The following is a 22,590-nucleotide window of genomic DNA, read 5'->3' as shown; positions in this document are numbered from 1 at the left end:
CACAGGACTCACTAGGCCCTGCAGTAATGCCTATCATGAAGAGAAGTATTTGTAGTGTTAAGCAGTATAAACGTTTAAGAATTTTGTCAGACTTTTTTTTTGTCATATGTAAAACTAGACTTATAGAACTTACTGGAGAGAGCTTTTAAGGTTTCTATCCTCCCCTCTGTGTGACTTCAGACATCGTGATATAGCTTGTTAATGAAATAGTCAGAAGACAGAATGAGATACACAGTGAATGTAATAATTATAAGAATGAAAGAAATTGTCTTGTGGAGTCAACAGAGCTGTGTATTCAACAGTGTAAATTAGCAACTGCTTCTGTATTCACAACTAAAGGGATTAAGTCATGTCTGTTTAGCTTCCTGGAGCTAAGCTAATGGTGATGGCTGAAAATGTTGGAAGAGGCAGTCAAAATGGTTCTCTATTTGCTATCGAGGGGATTAATTACAACTGTTACTGAACTTCTTGGTAAAGAGACATTTTTGTCCTTATCACGTAAGCATATCGTTTTTAAATAGAATGAGTGGAATATGATGAGGGAAAATCTCATATCAAGAGACAAAGCCTAGTAACAGGAAAGGTGGCAATATTTAAGTTTGGTTTCCACTCCTTTGTTTCTCTCTAAGTTGGAGAAACTCTGTCCAGAGTCAAAACACCAAATAAAAGACTGAAATTAGGCTGTGCTTTTCTGATTATAAAAGCTTTTTTTTTTTTTTTTTTTCCCTCTGATTATAAAAGATCTATTAATAATCTACTTTCTGCAAAGATTATCAGTCTGTTGTTTTGATTCAGGGAGGCCGGGAATAAAAAAATGGGGCCACTGGGTGACAATTGTGGAGACCTCCACCTTCCTTTGTAAATTATGAAGCATGGTTTTTGTAGCTGAAAACTCCTTAGTAGGTTCTTAGCTATTCAGCTATCAAAGCTGATTTTTTTTTTTTACTTCAGTTTTTAAGACTGCCCAGAAACTTCAAATACTGCATGTTTTTCCCCTCAGTTTCCACTGATTTTGTTTGATTAGTTACGTTTTCTTGGTCTCTTTTTTATTATTGATTAGAAATCTGCAGTTTGTCAGCAAGCCTTTTCCCAATTGTCTTGAATAAACTGTTCTTGACTTTAATGGTTCTGCTGATTAAAGGGTTCACCACTGGCTTAAATTAGTCTTGCTCTAATTTAACAAATGTAATTTTGTGCTCCTGTTTTTTCTTTTAAAATGGGTAAGCTAATTATTTTTCTCTCTCCTTCCCTCCCTTTTCTCCTGGCCCTCCCTCCCCCTCACCTCTTTTGTTCCCACTTGGTAGCCAATACCTCTACTGAAACAAAAGATGAATCACTCCATCACAATGTCACAGGAACAGATTGCTAGTTTTTTGGCCAATGCTTTCTTCTGTACTTTTCCACGTCGCAATGCGAAGATGAAGTCTGAGTATTCCAGTTATCCAGACATTAACTTCAACAGGTATGGCACTTAGGAAGAAATGGAGCTGATAATCCTGTTGGAAATAATCCAAGTAATTTTTGTCAGGACGGTATCTCTGATAAAAGCAGAATTTATTCGCGATTGCAATGGCGGGCGTCCTGCAAGTAGGAGCGCGCCTATGGACACAACATGACAGCCTTTATACCCTGTTTTCTCCCCCTTGCCTCCCCCCTCCCCTGTTTCCCCAATGGCTGGGTACTCCAGGTTCACAATCTTAGCAGAAGGTTTTACATTTGCTATTTACTTGTTAATTTATTTGTTATCTGGTGCCAGTCAGTAGTCATCCTGTTGTTTCCAAGATGTCTCGGTGCTCTCCTTGTCCTATTGATATGGTGATTTTCTTTAAAGTCATCATCGTTAAACAAAGAGCAGTAGGGGGATGATGTCAGGCCTTCCCAATGTCTCTTCAGGTGCTTCCTCGGGCAGGCCATGACTTGTTCTTTGGTTTGCTCTCGGGCAGGATATTCTTGCAGTGTATGTGACAAAATATACATATATACACTTATATACAGAGTACGCATCCCTGGGAAGGTTCGTCTATACGATAAGTGATGTAAACTTATCAGAGATCTTCCCCAAGTTAAGTAGAGGGACTCCCAGAAAGAACTATGATAGCGGAGATCATAAAATAAAAATAATATTATACAATTCTAATGCAGAAACAACACTTGATTCTCACAATCCTTCAATGAAAATATTATTGTTGTCATTCAGGGGAGAAACCTATTTCTTCTTCCATGTTTTTAGAAGGTTGTTGTCACTGTTTTCAAGAGTTTACATTTCTTTTTTTTTTTTTTTTTTTAAACAGGGATCAGAAATCCATGTAACTGTAAGAAAGATTCCTGTGCACAGGAAGATGTTTTATATTCCAAGTTTTCCTTTTGTTTCTGTGTGCGCACATGCACAAATACTCCTACATGGACATAATTAAGCTAATGCAATTCTCTTCTTCCTCGTAGCCGTTTGTCTACAAATGACATACTTCAGTTGAGCTTTGTATATTTTATATGTATTTAAAGGAAAACTCAGCGTTCCCCCAGCCACGTTCCTGTTGTCATCTTGTGTCAGCAGTGATAATCTGCAAATTGAGTCAGATTACAGAATTAATTACAGATTACAGAGATTAACAGAACTTCACTCCTCATCAACCTAGTAAAATTTTAAGACCATGATATGAATTTGACTGATGATATTTTGATTTCTAAACAAATGCATATTCTTTTCTTTCCCTCAACACTAGCATGCATACAGATTTGACTAAAGCTTTTCTAGCGTCTTTTATTTCTTAAATGTTCTTATTTCAGTTATGGAAGGAAATAGAGGATGGGGGCATTTCCTGCTGCAGCGTACGAAGTCCACACAGACTTCTGATTAGTAATACAAATGGGTCAACCTTGCATTTAAACATTTATTATCTGTTTTCTTATTCCCTTGTAGTTTATACATGTAGTTTATATGCTCTGAACACTGAGATGAAATATGAAGGTTGTGTTACCTGTGATCCAGACTCTTGGACACTTAGTTGTGTCATAAGAGCCACAACAAGTTTGAACTTCCCCAAATAAAGCAAGTCAGATGTGCTGATGCAATAGTAATGGTTTTGGTGCTTGCTGTCATGAAGGGCTAGCATGAGCTTATCTACACTGTGTATTCTGAAGAGAGACCAGAAAACTGTACTTGGCACAGGTCTGCTGACCAGATTTTTGTTCCAACGGGGCAGTGGCATACCGAAGAGAAGTTCTGGTGCCTCATAGAGCTCAGCGTGTTCATAGTAACAACTAACTGGGGAGTAACCATCCGTTCATTAGGTAGGCTTATGTCCAGTGCAGTAGAAGTGTGCAGTAAGGGTCTGGACAGGGTTCCATTTAACTGCTCCATCTACATACTTTCGGATGATTTTTTTTTAAGGACTTATAAGGTATCAAGTTTTTATTGTGACTTCAGCATATTATGTATCAATTAGTTAAATTATCAGCTACCCAGTGAAATGCTGCAGAGTTGCTGGAATGCATTCACAGTCAATGAACATTGCACAGGTGCATAAATTCACAGTAGTACAGTGTAGCAGTAGTGGTTAACTCAGAACATGATAATTTGAACTACTTTAAAATAAAATAGTCTTGACTGTGTATTAGGGAAATAAATTACTGCCATATATTTTAAAAATAACCTGTAAAAGCACTTAAACTTTCAGAATTTGTGCCTTATTCTGGTCAGTCCTTGGTTTTCTCTTTCTTTGCCTCTAAGTGCCGTGGCTCACAGTGAATTCCAGTATTATTATTTTGAAGGGATAATACAACAGTCTTCAGATCTTCCTTTTACATTATATATGATGTAATACTCAGCTTTAGGCCATGTAAGGTAGAAAGACACTTTTGTCTAAGTGCAAGAATGCTTACCAAACTGGAAGAAAGAAGGAGAGATGATGTTCTACCTTTCCTAAGGGTTAAAAATGTTCTTCAAGAGTTTGCCAATTTATGCATTTTTATAGAAGAACAATTTCCTTCTTAATACTTTATATTTAATCATTTGTTGGACCCCTTTGTTCATTATCAACTCAAAGTGCAGGTTAGTGAAGTAGGAAAGGTGTCTGGCAGTAGCTAAAAATAACAGCATGTGAGAGGGAAACTGATGGGGTAACAGCTGAAGCCTGTCTAGTGGTGAAGAGAACACTACAAGAAGTTACACTGTTTTTCATCATGTTACTGTCTGTGACTAGACTTAGATGAACTCTAAAATGATGGGAAGAGAATGGATGGTACCTCACTTGTTTTTTCCTCTTTCTGTTAGTCTTGTATTTTCTCACCCCAGAAAGTTAGTTCTGTAAGAGCAAGCAAGAACAACAAAATGCCACTTTTTTAGCTATTTCAGATTTGTGAAGATGACAAGGTTTGTTTCACTGCAGCATGTATTTTTTCAGGTTTTACAGAGAAGCCTGTCGTGAAGCTGGGTGCATTCAAAAGGCAGCAAGCAATAGCTGGAATTAAAGTGCTTATGACATTTTTTCTCTTGATACTAATGTTTTGATTTAAAGGCTTTGGGAACTATTGCTCTGCCCTGTTTAGGAATGGGCGTAACAGATTGTTCTACACAGTAGTTCTTCTCCCCCACAATCTTATTGTCTGCAGTTTTTTTCCAGACTTGGTTCTTTCCTCTGCATAATTTGTCTGCTGCATGACCGTGAATGGATTACTGTGTTCCTTGGGCACAGGAAAAAAAAATCTGCCGTGGTTCCATAATGAAGCAAAATTACTGAGTGCATATGAGAGAACTTATTTTTAATGAATGTTCCATAATTTCACTGTGTATGCGCTTTCTGCATTAATACAAAAAGCTTTCACCCCTTCCCTCTGCTCTTGAGACTGAAAAAATTGAATTTTGTGTCCTGGGTTAGAAATGCAACTGTTTAGCCTGTTTCTTTCTTGTGCTTTTCAGCTTTATGCAGCAATCATTTATCATTCACTTAATACAGACTTAAACATCAGTACCTGTTTGTACACTTCAGTTATGTTTTCTGTATTCTTTTTTCAAGTACAGTCATGTCCCCCCCCTTTTCAGTCTTTCCTTCTGTAGGTTTTTGTGTTATAAAGTAACTTACTGTGATTACCACCCAACACAATCGAGATGCAAATCTGACATAACAGCAAATGCTCAACACAGAATACTGAGAATATACTTTTTTTCTCTCTGTACAGCTTTTTCTGATGCGCCAGTGCTTGGCACTGTTACTGTAGCATGATGGCATGCTGTTTGAATGCACTAATAACTGCATCTATCGGAAGGAAGGCCATTGTAACTGTTAGTATTAACATAAATCATCTCTGCTTCATCTCTTCTGTCCCTCTTGCCAATTGAGGGGGGGACAGAGGGAACATTCCTCATTTGACACTGCAGCACTTAGTTTAATAGCATGTTGTGACACCGAGTGCCTGTTTTGATTGTTCGTTGTGCTGCGGAGGCCAAGTCACTCATACAATGAAATACTCTGTAATTTAATTAAATTCTTCCCTTTAGGACTTGGCAAGGATTGGCCTCTTGCAGTTCTTAAGTTATTAATAACATAATCCATTAAAAATGTAGTTAATAAAATGGAATTCACAGTTTAGCTTTGAGAGCCAGGATATTTATGAATTTTAGTAAATGGGATGTCTGTTCAGTGGCCAAATATTATTAGAGGATACAAAATAGCATGAGGCATTGCTTCCCTTTATACCAAACATAAAGCCAAATTTTGAAAGTTCAATCTTTATCTCAAAAACGTTTATGTAATATATTAACGTGGAAATGGATTAGGCAGCTTTGTGCAAAAATATTCCATTACAACAGAAAGAATTGCATTTGTCCTCTTAACATTCTTACTGATGCTTTTTGTAGAAGTTGCATATTGCTTGAATGTGAAGGATTACTTGCATCAGCTCTTCTGAGGTGATCTCTACAGTTGTGATGATGGTTGCATTTGAATGCAGTTTCTTATGGTAATACTGAGAATGCATCTTTACTATGAGTAGTTTGTGGTGGTTTAGTGTATTGTTTTCATAAAAAGGGAGGAATGCTTATTGTCCCTCCCCTCTTGAAATATATCAAAGCTAAGAGAAAACTGTGCTCTTTTTACATTTATTTGTAAGAAAATACTGAAACAAATGCATCAGAGTGTCAGATGAGACTTTCATGCCCTTGTTTTCTGAGTTATCAGACCTGTGTCTTACTGCCACAGCATCTTGTAATTTAGAAAGCTATGAAGTCTGATTGCGTGTAAAAGAAATGTATAAAGGAAAAAAAAAAAACAAGAACCAAACAGCGATAATCTGTTGCAGTCTTACCTCAATTCTCTGGGTGACCAAAAAGAGAACTGGTTTGTCAAAGACCCCTTCTGCTTTTGCTGTACCTTTGATCTGTTCTTAGTTGTAGCATCAAGTTACAGTAAGTTCACTGTTCTTTTTTGAAAAACGACTGTAGTTAACTGAAGGCATTAGGCATCTGTAGTAGCTGCCATCAAAGCAAGTGAGGATGTATTATAATTAAAGAGAGCATGCCTAATTACACAAACCTGGTGGATCTTCTGGCACGTATGTTAGTGAGATGCTCTGCTCTGCAACAACCAGTATTCTAGTAGGACTGACTTTTTCATCTTTATCAAGCAAGCTTTTAAAGCAATTTCAAGTGATTGGGAATGAGAGGGGGAAAACAGTAGTTAAGATGTATATGTCTTTTCTGGAATGTATAATATATGAAAGGAAATGGGCAAACTGTATAGTAGGTTTGTACAGGGGAATTGAAATCTAATTTACCAGTAATGCAATTGTCTCTTCATAAACAACATCAGTTTTGCAACACTAATGAGTATTCTCTGGGGAATAAATTATCTGATGACTTTAAGAGAACTTGATTTGGACTGAGAGATGCATTGCTCCTCTGAAAAGTGGCTCGAGGTTTTTCTATGGTTTTAGACACTGAGCCTACAAAGCCAGTCCTGTTACCTTGCCTCGGGTCTGCGTTCTTATTAGCTTAGATTTAAGTAGAGTATTAGCTACTGTAAAAAATTAAAATTGAAGTTTTTGTGTGGCAGGTGATGAAATGGTCTTGGAATAGATCAATTCAATTGGACACCATTCTTAATAAGTCTAGTAATTGCTGTAGTGATTACACAGTACTCTGAGTACCTCCTGGTTACTTCAGCAGAAACACTAATTTGTTACTGAACTGAATTTTACTGTGCTGTGAGATGTTTTATGTTAGATGCTCAGTGTAAAGCATTGCACCATGCTGTTTGGTGCTGAGTACTTAGGGTTGGCATCTCAAGACCCTCTAATCTGAAGGTGAAGTTCTAATTAAACACAAAAATGTTGCACATTCTTAAATAACTTGATGTGATGACATTTGATACTCATGACGCAACAGTAAATAAGAAAGTGCCTGTGAGATTGAATTACTGGATGTGTTGTTTTTCTCCTATTTGATGCCAAGGGAATTCGAAACCTCTAAATTGCTTTCTGTATGGGCTGTTTTAATACAGAGGGGTGGAATTCATGTTATTAAAATACACTGAGCACCAGAAAAACAGAACTGATGTTACTGCACCTGACTTGTGTAAGTTCATGCTGTGTTTTCCTGTTGTCATTTAACACAGCAGGTGGCTCAACAGCACACAGTCATTCACTCAGTCATCATCGTCATCCCCCCCCTTTTTCCAGTGGGATGGGGGAGAGAACTGGGGAGAAAAATACCCAAAATCATACAGTAGAACTCGTGGGCTGAGATAAAACTAAGAGAAAAAGAAAAGGATAATAATTACGACAAATGTGTGTGTGTATAACAAGTGATGCACAAGCAGTTGCTCACCACCCCCTGACTGATGCTCAACTAGTCCCCTGAGCAGTGGAAGAGGTGAACTCCTACCCCCTTCACAGTTCCTCCTGCATGATGTCATATTGTATGGAGTATCCCTTCCGCCAGTTTCAGTCAGGTCTCCTAATTCTGCTCCCTCTCAGCTCCTCAGGCCCTACTGCAAATGGCTTTGGCTCTCTAGAGTGCTGCTTAGGAGGCAACTGTACACATCAGTGTGTTATCATTGTTGCTTTTCCTAGAATGAAAACATAGTGTCACACCAGACACTCTGAAGAGAACAATTCCATCCCAGCTGGAACTAAGAAACCTGTCAGTATGTGTAAGGTTGAGATGGTGAAAGTTCCTTTTGTGCTCACTAGTTGTTTATCTGCCTTTCATCTCAGGGCAGGTCATCTTGTTGGGCTGATCTACTTCACACTGATACGATGTCCAAAGTTCATTACTGAAGCTTTAGTATTCTGAAAAGCCCTAATTGTAGTTCTCACTTAAAGTACTTTCAATAGCAACAGGACTTCCTAGAAAGGATCTATATTTTATATTGAGCTTGCTGTTTTCAATTTGTTCTAATTTCCTCATCTTAAATCATGTGATTGACTTTTAAGTATTTAAAGCTGTCTGGGGCAGTGATCTCCAAACTCTTCTCATCACACACCCTTAATCAGAAAAGAAATTTCTGATGTATGTACATTTTTTTTTTACTATATGCACATTTGTTTATAAATTTTATACACGTACTACTGTGCTAATATGGTCTATGCATTATGAAACATGCATGAGAAAGAGGAATGAAATATTGTGTTTCTCTTGGCAAGGGGAAATGTAGTAGTGGTAATGGTAATTGTGAAACTCTTGCTGCTGTGCCACTTGTTAAGAAAAGTCTTCAGACAGTATCTGGCTTGAACTGTATTCTGTCTTTTCACCGATGTGAAGCTTAAGTGATTTAATTTTAGTGTGGTTTAAAATGTGGCTGGATGTTTCTGTGTGGGTGGGAGCCCCACCCCCAATACACAACCAATTGAAAAAGCTTTCTCAGAAGATACTTCAGTCAAAGAACACAGGTAACTAAGGTAATTCCCATTGATTGTATATGATAGACTGACTTGCTGTCAGATGTTGAGAGAGATTGTTCTAGATCCTGTGCAATTGTATATGCACATGTAATTATATATAAGTTCTACATACAAATCACGTATTCCATGGGATTCTCTCTCTGTTTATGTTTACACCTATACATTGCCTACCCTCTGAATATGCTGTCTACAAGTAATCTTAAATATACACGTGACTGAAGTTATCATAGGCACAACTGAAGAAAAATATCAAATAATATTATGACGGAACTGTTACTGAGACGAAGTATTTTGGCCAACTCTGCAAATGAAAGCTTAGAAAAAGGATTGCTTACGGTATTGAATTGAATACGGTAACGTTTTGAAAAAGGAAGACCTTTATTTTTCTCTCGGATCTTCATGGAGGAAAAAAGATTGCAGGAGAAAGAGGGTAGGGATGATTCACCGTGCTCCCTGATGCAACTGACGTAATCCTAAATGATTCATTTATTGTGCCAGTTGACACATCATGAGTTTCTCTTTTAGGGTTGCATGATTCACTGTGAAATTTTAGCAGTCCGTGTAGAGATTGTTAGCAATTGAGAATTCTCTGCTTTTAGATGTAAATAGCCCTTGATCTTATGGAGAGTAATAAGAGTTGGAAGGTAACATCTGAGTGTGTCTCCACCCCTACATGTATACATGGACTTGAAACGTAACAAGACAGGAAACCAAAGACACCTGTTCTATTCATTTTTCAAGTATTTTGCTATTCTGTACTGTTCTGAGTCTTAGAATAGGTTCAATTTGCAAGTTAGAAGCATGAGTGTACTCTGAAAAGTTCAAAAGAGCCCAGCTTGTGGATGGGAAGGTAGAGGCTGGGGGTGGGACTCTCATTATTACCTAGGAAAGTTTTTATGTAGCCACAGTGACTTAACAAACTACTTTTACTATGCTATTGGCACATCTACTGTCTTCTGTTTTTGGATTTCTGACCTTGGCTTGTCAGAACACCTAACTGTATCCCTATAGGCATATTTTGCTAATACATCTTTTATTTGATTAGCATCACTGCAGAGCTCTGTTTGGTGGTCAGCCCCACAAGCTTTGTGCTCTGCTGTCTGGCCTCCTGCTAAGTGGAAGTTAGCTGCATGGCAGTAAGAACATCTTGTGCAGAGCAAAAATAGCTTACGTATGCAGTTAGAGGTAATATTTCAGTTGCTTCAGCTGAAAGTGGGGCTTGCAGTACTTTGCATTTGATTTAAAGTGCACTTCATTTGGCTGAATTCTTTAATTCGAATTAAAGTTTTTTTTGGCCTTGGGTTCTTGTCAGTAAATTGGTTATGTGGTTTCCACTTATATTTTTGGTTAGGGTTTTTTTTTTTTTTTAGTAGAATCTGTGTTCCAGCACTTAAAGAAGCATTTATTTGTATATATTGTCGATGTCCTCATATAGCTTTTTTTTCTCCAAAACAGAGTTATTTGCACCAGAAATAAAACCTTCCATAATGTTTCATAACTGATGATCTCCAAAATAGTGCCCTAGATTAAGATGTTCCTAATTTTGCAATATTATCCTCTCTTAAATTGGTGGGAGCTGGTCTAGGCCATTTCTTGGTTTTTTTCTCATGCATTACTGTGTTCACAGAGATAACTGGTTATGTACACTGTATCTAAGACAGTATGGTTGCATGTATTTATAGAGTGTAAGGTTTATGGTTTCATTTCTCTTCAGTTTCTACTTCTGACCTTAGTATAGCTTGGATGCACTGTGATACTGTGGTTTCTCTGGAAATGTAAAAGAACTAACTGAACTAATACTAGTAACCTCTAATAGATAGGTAGCTCCTATGAAGGTATATTACTAATTTTTAACATATTAAAACATGTCAGAATTTTTCCACTGATGCAAGTGGCCTTTAAAACAAATCCCCTTGTGTGCTGACTGCAGTAAAAGATCTGATGTATGGTTACAGGATGCATATTGCTCCTAGGCCAAAATACAGGTGACTTTTGAACCTCACTGTATTTTTCTGTCCCTGCTGCAAGGGGAGTAACCCCCTGCAACGCACAATGCCTGTGTCAGAGCTGGGACCTCTCTAAATTCTTTTGTGCCTCCCTGTGATTTTTTACACAGTGTTACTTGGCTAGAACAGAAATACAGAGATAAGATCTCTCTTATCGTTATTGTAATTATGGAATGTGTTTGGGGAATAAATCTTCTCTAAATGAGATTTTTCAGAAGCAATTGGCATTACTGTAGCTTTGATCCCCGGAGAGAAAGAAAAAAGCTGTTTATCACAGCTTTTACTGCGAGAAAAGACAGGCCAGTGCTAGACATCTCAGATTTAAATATATATACATTAAAGTGTGTGTGTGTGTGTGTAAGTGTGTTTAGTTGAAATGCCCTACTGACAGCAACCACATTTTGGTTTTATTCATTACAATTACCTACCAAGTTCATGTCCCTTCCTGTTGCCATTTAGCTTGATCTGCCTTTTGTCAAGCGAAGTATTTTCAGCTGTTGACTCTCCCTGCACAGTTTGCTAGGTATGCTGAATCATGTAACACCTTTGTGAGGTGAAGAACTTACTACTGAGAATTTGCAACGTAAGCGTGATTGCAAGTTGAAGTGAAGGGGCGAGAAAAAGCCATTGAATGTGTGACTGGCCTAGTATATTAATGAACCAGTTTAAAGGACTTGTACCGAGTAAGACTTCCAGATAAAAAGTCAGAGATAACTTAGGCATTTAGACAAGACCTGCATGCATGCCTTAACTTTCTTTTCTGAGTCCTTTAGTAGGTAAGCAAGCACAACATGGTCCTAGACCTTGCAGATGGGTCCATTTTGAACAAGGCCATACACATGAAACTTGCTGCCATGAAGTCCTGTTTGATTGTTCCAAGGCTGAAGGTTTTCAGAAGATCTTTTCAACTATAAAATCAGCTTCTTTATATAGATTTTGCGTAAGAATAGATAGAATTAATAGATATTGCGTAAGAATTTTTGAATACTAAAAATCCCATCCTCGTTCACTACTGAAAGCTAAGTCTGCCTGACAGCATTCCATTTTTAAAGGCAGATTGACATTTTGATGCATGGAAACAAATGAATAATGTTGTGTCATTGCTTTACTTGCACTGTTGTTTCGTGGTTTATGGGGGTAAGGATTGGTAGGGGTGTTACAACTTACATCCTCAGGGCTTTCACTGTATCAGACATCTTTCGGTGACCTTCCTGCTCAAAGGATGTTATTTCTGAAGTCCTCACTGTTCTTCCTCCCAGTTAAGTTCCATTATGTATTGCCAATAACAATGCCTTGTCACTTTGCTGGAGGGGAAATTAAGTAATGTGCGTTCCAGTTGCCGGAAGAGGGATGATGCAGTAAAAATATTTCGGCTAACCTTAAAAGCATGCATTCACTTAATGGCTAAAAATTGGATGCTTCCTTTTAATGCTTAGTTTTTTACAGATGAGTTTGAGAATGCCAGGAGTAGCCCAGCGGATAAAGCCATTTCTATAGGGGGTGGATTAATCTCTTTAGAAATGCTGCTAGTACCATGCAGTTCATGAAAGCAATGTAGTTGCCTTAGTTCTTCTCAGAAGTTCACTCAGCTGTAAGTAGGGTAAAGCATTTGGATCCTGGGGTGTTCAGTGTGTGTGTTTTCACCTCTGGGTCACTGATTTCAATCCAAGATAGGTCATTGCAAAATAAGTCTGGTAGATTTTTTGAATCTTCCTTTTGAAATTATACTTTTTGGTAATTCAAAATCAGCCTTATTACCTTCATCAGAAACTTATCTAGCAGATCAACCTAAAAACTAGATTTATTTGAAACAAATCTTGGCCTTCTGCCTTTCAAGTGCACTACATATATAAGCGTGTAAATATGCCTCCTGCTGGGAGTGTACAATCTCAGTATTTGTGTAGATTTCAGGACTGGTGCCTCTGTAACAAGTGTTATCCTACTTGTGTAATGCTGAAGTGGCTGACTTTGAGGAGGGCAGACTGTTTTTCAACGTAACAACTATGCTGTGCATCCCTGAAATCTAATCCAATTAATTTTGCCTTGTTTTCCAGATTGTTTGAAGGACGGTCACCAAGGAAGCCTGAGAAACTTAAGACCCTTTTCTGCTATTTTAGAAGAGTCACAGAAAAAAGTATGTACTTCATTTCTATTTTTTTGTTTTTGTTTTTGTTTTTTTTAAGCTACAAAGCATACATAGAGAATTTAATCCCATTACATTTAGGAATGACTATGCAGCATTATGGTGGAAGTATCTAACAAAATCCAGCATGCTGAGTATGCTGATACTCTTTAGTGTCACTTGTCATGTGTAGATGATGTAGATAACACATGTAATTCAGTTTTTTGTGTGAAGCTTATTCTTCATTGCTTTTTTTCTTTTTTCAGAGATGGGTGTGTTTGTGTAAAATATCCATATACATATGTAGGTTCAGATTATATTTTCACCCCTCCTTATTTACATATATATGCTGTACATAAAGTGTGTGTGTTTCTATATGCATTATACAAATTTTCTGTTTGTATGTAAGAAATGAAAATGTACATGCATTGACTTGATGCACCTTATCAGAGTGAGAATGTAGGAAGAACTTAACACGTGTGGTCATTAAAATCACCAGTTCCATACCATCCTTAAGGATTTTGGTACAGTCTTCAGGTTTCCTGTAGTGTGCACGCTTGGTGCTTTGACTGCAGCATTTGTAATTCAAAGCGATTTTTCCTTACTTTTGTTGGCATTTCAGGTTTTTTGCTTCTGTTCTTCCAAAGCAAAGCTGCTGTAAAGTTTTCCCAGTTGAAAATAAATTAGATGATAGCAAGATGTGAGATGTCTTCAGCTCCTTTAGAAATGAGTGTGGAATTTTCCCTAGCATGCCTAGTCAGATCTTCTGCTGTTACCATTGATTAGAGCATAAACCTAAGCTCCTAAAAAAAAAAAAAAAAACATTTATTTTTTGAGAACGTTGTAGCAGAGCTCATAAATTCCCTTTTTCAGGAGAAAGGGATTTGGCTGCAGCTAGGTATATTACATCTGCAGCAATATCTTACTATAGTGTTATTTATAGGACGTTTTCTTTACATTGTTGACACCATATTCTCAGAAAAGTTTGTTCTTAAAAGGAACAAAAATCCACAATTTTAAGCTATTACACATTAAAAAAACTTTATTTCATATGTTCCATCAGTTTATTATTCAGTTCATCAGTTTATTATTTTGTTTCATGTCTAATTAAATGCAGCTACCTCCTGTTTTAGCAAGCAAACCTCAGCAGTCTCAATAGAAATAAATCTCTGGGGTAAAAAGTGAATTGTGATCTGTGTGCTCAGATGAGGAGAGCTGTAGTATGGGGGCTCGCCTGTAATACTTCAATTAAAAAAATTTCAAATTTGTGCTGCTGTCCCTAGCTCTACTGGAAGCATGCTTAATGAGAACTACTTAATGTTAAAACATCTAGCAGTCTAGTGAGATTTTTGCGTGCTCATTTCTTGAACTGAAAATTCGTATCATACTTCTAAAAGACCCCATTTATTGGGATTTTTTTACTTTGAAGACATTAATAAGATTGAAGTAACATAGCTCCATAAAAATTTCACAGTTCTTTTTTATTGTGAATGGTAACTGAATTCCTTGTAATTCAGAGTAAAATTCAGGTGTAAAAGAGCACAGAGGAGGCCACGTAAGTGGAAGATTCTGTCAATAGGTGAATACCTAATTTATGAAAATGTTGCCACTGATACGAATTCCCTTGTAGAAAAGCATTCGATTTCTGAAATCCGTATCCTATTTTTTGAAGAGAAAGCAACTTTTTTTTTCCCTTCGATGTCTCCTTAAACCTTACAATTTTAAAGAAAACATAGCGATATTTAACACATTTGAAAGACTTTGTGCTTTAGATTTGTTTCCATTGTTTTCTGCAAGCCAGCCCAATAGACTCACTGTATCAAACAAATGAGACCAAACGGAGTTTTTCTTAGGATGACTCTAATAAGAGGCTGACGTTTTCTTTTTGTAGCACAACAGGAATTTTGAGTAAAGCAAGGAGAGATGGTGATTGTGCATTCTCTCTGCAGTGAGAAATAGCTGTTCTTTTTTTTGTGAGTGCAGAAGTCTTTTGCATCTGAAGTAGGGTGAATTTCACTAGGATCCTGACAGTAATGGCTCGATTTGGAATCTGTCTTTATTTACATAGTAGTTTGGAAATATGAGCTGCTGCTTTGTCCACACATAGCTTGAATACTCTGTGTTGCCTATTGGGGTTTAAAAACAGACACCTACAGAGGCTGACAATTTCTGCCATAAGTGACAGCACGCTTTACTTTCATGTCGACCATCAGGTCTTTTTGGTAGTGTTTACAGTTCAAGTGATTTTCATTTAACACACAGCTTTTCCTTGAAAGCATACTCAAACTGCAAAGAAATGAGAGTGATTCTGGCCTTCATAGTGGTTTCAGTCTAAGCACAGGCTGCCAGGGGAAGATTCAAAGCTGCTTTTGAGCAAAGTTAATCTCTCCTGTTTCTGCCAGGAATTATGTTGTAATCAGTGTAGGGACAAAAGCTCTAGCAGTTAATATTTTTTCCTCGGGGTTGGTTTCCCTGTAGAACCTACTGGATTGGTGACGTTTACAAGGCAGTGTCTCCAAGAATTTCCAGACTGGGAAAGGTAAGTCACACATGCTGTTAAATGTGAAGATTAATTTAAATTATCTCTAACCTGAATCCCATCATGTTGAATTGATTCAGACCTGCAAGTGATCACAGTAAACGTGTTTGTTTTAGTGAGATGTACGGAAGGAAGTGCATGAAAGCATACAAATAATTTGAACGTCGTGCATTTATCTGTGTGCCTGTGAAGCCAACAAGTCCTACATGAATTTTTAGAACAGTAACATCTTTTGATGCTTGAGAGTGTAAAAAGGGAATTTTTGGAAAGGCAAATACATTTTACTTAATCCTTCAGATTTTTTAACTACGTTATGCTAAGGTGTGAAAGAAGGTAGATTTTGGATGAGTTTTGTCTTAATGTCTTTGTGCAGATTCTGTCATCATTTTTTTTTCTGTGCAATATTTTTTCCTCAATGAAAGATCTCAGAAAAAGCTGTCTAGATTGCATGTCACCTATGAGGGCACTATTGAAAGCAATGGACAAGGCATGCTACAGGTAAGTGTATATAACAGTAGATGTGGCTTTGTGTCATGCTTATGTCATTTTTGTGGTCTGCCAGCTTAAAGTTATATAAACTTGGTTTAAATGACAAAATGTTATGCATGTAAATGAAGGATCAAAATGAATTCCACAGGCAGTCTTAGTGCCATCAGTATTCCCTAGCTCATTGAGTTTTGTTACATGTACCTGTAGGTGACAGAAAATCACAAGTCCTGGACAGCTTCAGGTCCTTTGGTTCAAGCTAGAATCAAAGATTGACAAGATAAAAGTTTCAGGCTGTAATTTTTATGAGCTGCCAAGGGGTTTTGTTTTGTTTTTGTTTTGCTTTTGAAATGATTGTTGTGCCCCAGACGGTGACCAGGTCAGTAGTTCAGGAGACTTCTTGCTGCTGCAGCACCACTGTTTCAGACTGGGAGACAGTCAGCTGAAATAGATTGGTAAGGAGGATGTCCTGTCCATATTGATAGTGAGGAACATACTTCAGTTGTCAAATCAGCTTAAAGAAAGAAGTCTGTCTTCTGGCGTTCAATTACTGAATAAATAAATAAGTAAATAGAACATCTGTAGCCAGGAAAATGTGAGTAAGCTTATTTTAATTATAAATTTCTATGGGCGAGTAGTTTGCATAAATAGTAGTTGCTTTTTTTTTTTTTTTTTTTTTTTTTTAATAAAGCAATTGCTTTTTAAACTATTGTCTATATAAAAATGTAATATGAAAAATGTTATTGCAGCCAAAATGAGAGTCCAGAATTTCACAGTTTCAGGCAGAAAGCTTAGCAGTCAAAATGATGTACCTTTTTCAAGTGCATTTCAAGGAGAATTTGTAAGAGCTTCTAAGTACAGAACAACTGATGTGGACCAGTACTGATCTAAAAGTGCTTTGTGTGGACAGCCAAGGCAGGAAGCTTCTTAAAGGACAACTTAATGATTCTTCAGTGTCCCTAAAATGCAAAAGGGATATTGTGATCTGCTGTTCATTTTTTAAATATATGCCCTTTCAAAAAAATGAATTCAGAGCCTTTGAGATGCATAATGTTATTTTGCTGCATAATATCTCACTTGTTTCTTCTCACAAAGTAGGAAAGGGAAAAAATCAAGAAGGCCTGCTGCTAATCAGACTCTGTCCTGTTACTTATTTTTAAGTGATAGCAGCAGATTTCAATAGAGCTGAAGCTTGTACGTGGTTTTATTGACCTTATTAAATGAAAGGATTTTACGCTTTTTGCTTGTCTCATAATGCTCCTGGATATATTCCTGTTAGGTTGACTTTGCAAACCGTTTTGTTGGTGGTGGTGTCACCGGGGCAGGATTGGTACAAGAAGAAATTCGGTTTTTAATCAACCCAGAGCTGATTGTATCAAGGCTCATCACTGAAGTACTGGATCACAACGAATGTCTTATCATCACAGGTTAGTCTTTAAAGTAAATGTTCTGGTTTTCTTTGCAGAAAACGTGTTTCAACTTGAAGTTTTGTACGTTTAAACTCTGCAGGAAAAGATAGTACTCATTTCTCAATGAGTTTTCTTGTTTGCCCCACCTCTTAAGACTGTGGGGCCACTGTTCCATTAGACATTTGGTGAAGGAAATGAAAACAAGTGATGGCAAGTAGACAAGTGTTACATAAAACTTTTTTTAACCTTGTGTAATAGGATGCTGAATCCTGAAATGCGTTTTTAGACCTAGCTAGAAAACGGTTTGGGGCAATAGAAGTCACAATTACCAGTTATTAGTGGGTAATATTTCTGTTGTGTCAAAGCAGGATGGATTTGTTCCTTATTGCAATTTGGAAAGTTTGTGCTGCCTTTTGGTCACCAAACAGGAGGAAGTGGAAGAGAAGAAAATCAGCATCCTTTAAAAAGGATAGAAAGTGAGGAAATGTCTCTTGAGGATGTTTATCTTTGAAGTTACAAACACACATTCATGGTACTTATGGCAAGTTGTGTTTGTCACTTACAATGTTAAAACTAACTGTGTATGCAGTATATTGTTGAGAGGTTGAGTATGGAGATACCTCTGTCCAGTGCTTCACTGAAGAGATTTTTCCTTTGGTTTTAACGTCTGTCTTAAAATTTGGAGAGATTTATTATTCCTTGGATCAAAATAGTGCCAAAATAGCTGATGGCTCTAGCAGAAATAGGAGAGGTCCAGGAAATGCTGCCTATGTCTTGGATCCACACATAGTGATGCACTTTCATCACTGGAGGAGGGGGGAAAAAAATTAAACTTTTTTTTCTTTACAGCCATTTTTTATTGAGAGATCTTCTAGACAAATACAGTGGTAGATTAGGTATACTCTGTTTTTCAGCCTACAAAGCCTCCATGGTTTTCAGTCTTAACCTTTGTAATCTTTCTAAGAGTGTTTTGTTTGTTTTGTTTTTCCACTGTGCCTTAATCAGTGCCTTTTCTCTGACATCTTTATGGTAAACTTGATTTAGTGATTCACTGAAAAACAAAAATCAGAAAACTCGTGGCCAGCACTGATTGCTGTCATGAATTTTGGATATGATGATATAATAAAATCAACGTATTGAAGTGCTGTCCTCTGGGCGAGGCTCTTCTGGGAAGGGTAAAAAAAGTGCAGCTATCAGTATGTGTCATAATGGATTGGGAGAAACACTAAATGAATTTTTGAAAGAATTTCTTCCATTCCGTTGTGGGGGGAAAAAAAAAGCAACAGTGACTTGGTATCAGCAGACAACAATGGGTGTTCTTTGACTGCAGAGACATTCTCTTAGTTCTCCTAAGCCACTGCACTTCATGGTGTTTGCATTTAGTGTATGTGATAATATTTTTCTTCAATGGAAATGGATCTTCTATCATCTTCTTGCATTTCTTCCATCTTAGTTCATAGCCAAGTCTCTACTGTGTGTCACAATCCTCCTGATGAATTATGATCTTTGTAATGCATCTTGTCTCAGTGGCTTAATGGGTATAACTCCGTAGCCTAAGTTTGCAGAAGAGTCTGAGAAATGGGAGAGAAATTAAATTCATTGTGATTGTGTGGTATCTGGTTAAGATCAATGCTGTAATGAATATGGAACTGGTTGTGCACAAAGTTCTTCTACACAGACTGAAATGTCAGCAGTGATGCCAAAGATTCTTACAAGTACATTTCTGATAGAGCTGTGAAAAAGTGTGGCTGTTTTTCATTCAGTTGTTCTGTTTTGTTTTCTTATTTTTATTTTCCTTTCAGTTGGCATATATCCAGACAGTGTTAAGTGTGGGTGAAGCTGTGTTCTGTGTTTGCTTTAAGTCTACAGATTGAACAATGGCCATTTTCAGAGACTTCTAAGCACATTATCCATGCAATAAACTAGATCAGGTAATTAGTTCAGCTGAAAATTTACTCATAGGAAAAAAATGTTTTTCAGCTTGATTAGCTGGCTGATCGTGCCACTGTCTGAAGAGCCAGATGACTAATGCTGGCACAGTATAAGGGCCAGAAGAACTGACTGAAAGAGCAGGATCTTCCCCTCACCCGTAGCAGTAAATAGACATTCGTATCAGTGTCTACAAAATTGAACCCTTGCTTTTTACATGTACTCCTTTTTTTTTTGTGTAGCTAAAGGTGCTGATACTTCAGTGCTCAGACAAAATACCTGAGGGACAGCGTGGCATTTTTTCCTCCTCCATCCTTGGGAGCTTTATAATACCACACAGATCATATGCAATGGAAAAGCAAAACCACGGGAGTCTGAGAAGGGTGGATTTCATGAACACGGTCCCATAAGCACACTGGCACTAGAGATGTCACTGTTCTCATACTGTGTCTGCAAGTTTCACTAAGAGTGCATTTTTTTTAATTACACTTGCATATGCTTCCTTCTGAGATTGGGTAAGCTTCTGTTTATGTAGTAGCTTGCTTTTTGGCTTTTTTTTGGCTTTGAGGAAAGAGATTCATCAAACGTTAGCACGTCCAATTTATCCTGTATTGCATCCAGTCTCCCTGCAGCAGCAGCTTTTATCCCAGTGGTTCACAGGCAAAAGTGCTGCCCATTGAATAACTGTTTTTATCTGGCATATTTCCAGTGCTTTGCTTATGAAGACCCACTGATTTTAATAAGCCTTAGGTTCCTGGGACAAGAATTTAGTGTTTGTGTGATTTGAGTTTCTCTTTTATTGATTTTTCTATATATGCATTTAGTTGTTTGTTTGTTTCTCGATGCTTTTGTTATCATACGCTGCACTTTCATAAACATTAATGAAAGCAATGAAGCTTTGAAAAAAGCAAGTTTCATCCTTTGACTCATTTAATCTGTCCTTGTCAATATCATCGTCCCATCTTTTCTTTCCATATGTTAGACCACAAATGCTTCCTTTTCCGAGTTGAAGCTGGAGGCTGCCAGAAAGGTCAAGCACTCCCCTTGTTTGTCTTTTCTTACTATTTGCTCAGACACTTTGCTCAAGCATATCAGTAAATCTCAATTTTGGCTAGGTCAGGAAAAGTCTTAACTGATGATAGATACAGCCTACAATTCAATTAGAAGGCTGATTTCTGAATATTTAAGCTGCCTATAATTGTGTGTAAGGAAGTGGAAGAACAGATATAGGCATATTCTGCCATCACAATTATTTTGACTTCAGTCTTGCAACAGAAAGTGAATTTCTAGTGAGCAATCTCCTACCATCCCAATCGCTTTGTTTAGTGGCTTTTCAGAATAGCCTTGGGTGGAGTTTGTTCTTGGTGTGGTTAATCATCTATAAAATGTAAATAAATAATGAGTGGATAATAAGGCAGAGGAGTTCAAGAAGCACTGATAAATCTGTTACAATGGATTTGTGTAAATAGGGGAAATGTTTCAAAGTATAAGCAGCATTTTAAACATTTTGAACAGTTTGTGTTTCATATGCTTGAGCCTACAGGAAGCAAGCATTCAGATTCCCTTGGCAGGTGATGTTAAAAGTTGAATAGTCTTATGTTTCTGATATTTTCAAAGCTGTTGTTATATATATTTTTTCTATTTAGAGATTGAAACCTTTGAGGTTAAATTCAAACATTTATCTTCTTAGAATATCACCAGTCTATGCACTAGGCATCACTCTTGTCTGATTAATCATATTTTTTGTGCTGTCGGTTACTTTAAATGCTCACAGGTCTTTGTAAACCATTTTTCTGTTATATTTATAGGTGTAATTGCTGGCACAGTTTGTGATTAAGGCATTGCTTTGAAGTCATCTTTTTCTTATGCTATTGGTGACTTGTGCCCAAACTGTGCCCTTATGAGATGGAATTTTCCAAATGAGGTATTCTCATCAATCTATTAGAAATTCATCTCAAAATTGTTCAGAGGTTGCAAGCCGTGCATAGGAAAACCTGATTTTGCTATGGCATTACTTCAGGGTTTTCCTGTGCATTTTTCCATCCCCAGGATTTTGAAGCAAGGACCTGAAGTTTGGTTAGACAGGATGAAAGCTGGCTTTTTAACAGAGGGCAAGAGTCAAGACACTTCTAGAATGCTCTCCTTGGTCTCAGTAAAGGCTGGAAAGGTATTTTGCATAATAGAGCAGAAATAGCTAAAATTACTAGGTCTTAACAAGCTACTTTCTTACAGCCTTTGATGCTTGTCAAGATAACCTGCTGGGCTTTTTGGCAGAGCAGTTTGGTGTGTACTAGATGTAGTTTTGTAGGTTCCTAGGCTTTTACAGAATTATCCTCTTTGGTACTGATCACCACAGCTGGGCTCAGTGGCCTTCCAGTACTTTCAGTGCTGTGAATTGCAGTAATATCTGAGAATTTGTGTCAGGAACTGCAGAGCAGGATTCGTGCTGAGCAAAAGCAAAACAAAGTAACAGGAGGAAAAGAGATGTTACTGGGCAGCAATCCTTGGAAGCTTAGCAGTCTTACCAAGAATCACCAAGGTTGGAGAAGACCTCTAAGATCATTCAGTTCAACCATCCACCTATCACCAGTATTTCCCACTAAGCCATACCCCTCAGTACAACATGTTAAATGTTCCTTGAACACAATATCCCTATGTAGGATCATTCTCAAGCTTGATGGGCAGCAGTCAGAGTAAGACTGATGCACTGGAAACGTGCTTTGTTCTTATCTTGGAGCTTCTCTGTGGGTTTACAGATTTTAATTTTACGTTAGAGAAATGAAGTCATTTTGTGGAAACATACAGCTTGCTAAAGATGCTTTTAAATCTGGACATTTTTCCTCTCCTGTTTCCTAAGCTGTCAGCCCAGCTTTTTGCTACTTTGTGATGAGGTAGCATTGCCATGTTTTAGTAGTGCAGTGACTGTTTTATCATCATGTTTACAGGCAGTAGCAGTTCTCCATCCTCATTTATCAGAGGGGGAACACTCTCCTTGGTCTGTCTTCTCCTGCCTGTGTACCTTTAGAACCCCTTCTTGTTATTTTTCACGTCCCTTGCCAAGTTCAGCTCTATCTGCGCCTTGACTTTCCTGATCTTAGCCCTCCACATGTGGACGATGTCCCTATGTTGTTCTCAGGCTACACAACCCTGCTTCCACTTCCTGTACATCTGTTCCATCTTTTCCCTCAGTTTAAACTGCAG

The 22,590-nt window shown here is 37.6% G+C and overlaps 1 protein-coding gene across 1 annotated transcript in view; it reads left to right on the top strand.

Annotated features, from left to right (window-relative positions):
* PARG (poly(ADP-ribose) glycohydrolase) overlaps positions 1-22,590 on the top strand; it is a 60,191-nt gene that overhangs the window by 26,455 nt on the left and 11,146 nt on the right. The window contains exons 9-13 of the mRNA XM_042862952.1: positions 1,305-1,462; positions 12,959-13,038; positions 15,505-15,565; positions 15,988-16,063; positions 17,331-17,478. Coding sequence (XP_042718886.1) covers positions 1,305-1,462; positions 12,959-13,038; positions 15,505-15,565; positions 15,988-16,063; positions 17,331-17,478 — 523 coding nt within the window. The remainder of the gene's footprint in view (positions 1-1,304; positions 1,463-12,958; positions 13,039-15,504; positions 15,566-15,987; positions 16,064-17,330; positions 17,479-22,590) is intronic.

The sequence above is a fragment of the Lagopus leucura genome, unplaced genomic scaffold (genome assembly GCF_019238085.1).
Source record: "Lagopus leucura isolate 7727_CA_CO unplaced genomic scaffold, USGS_WTPT01 Super-Scaffold_739, whole genome shotgun sequence".
In the NCBI taxonomy this organism is placed as follows: domain Eukaryota; kingdom Metazoa; phylum Chordata; class Aves; order Galliformes; family Phasianidae; genus Lagopus; species Lagopus leucura.
The sequence above is the reverse complement of the archived record's forward strand: the minus strand, read 5'-3'. Positions and strand labels throughout refer to the sequence as shown.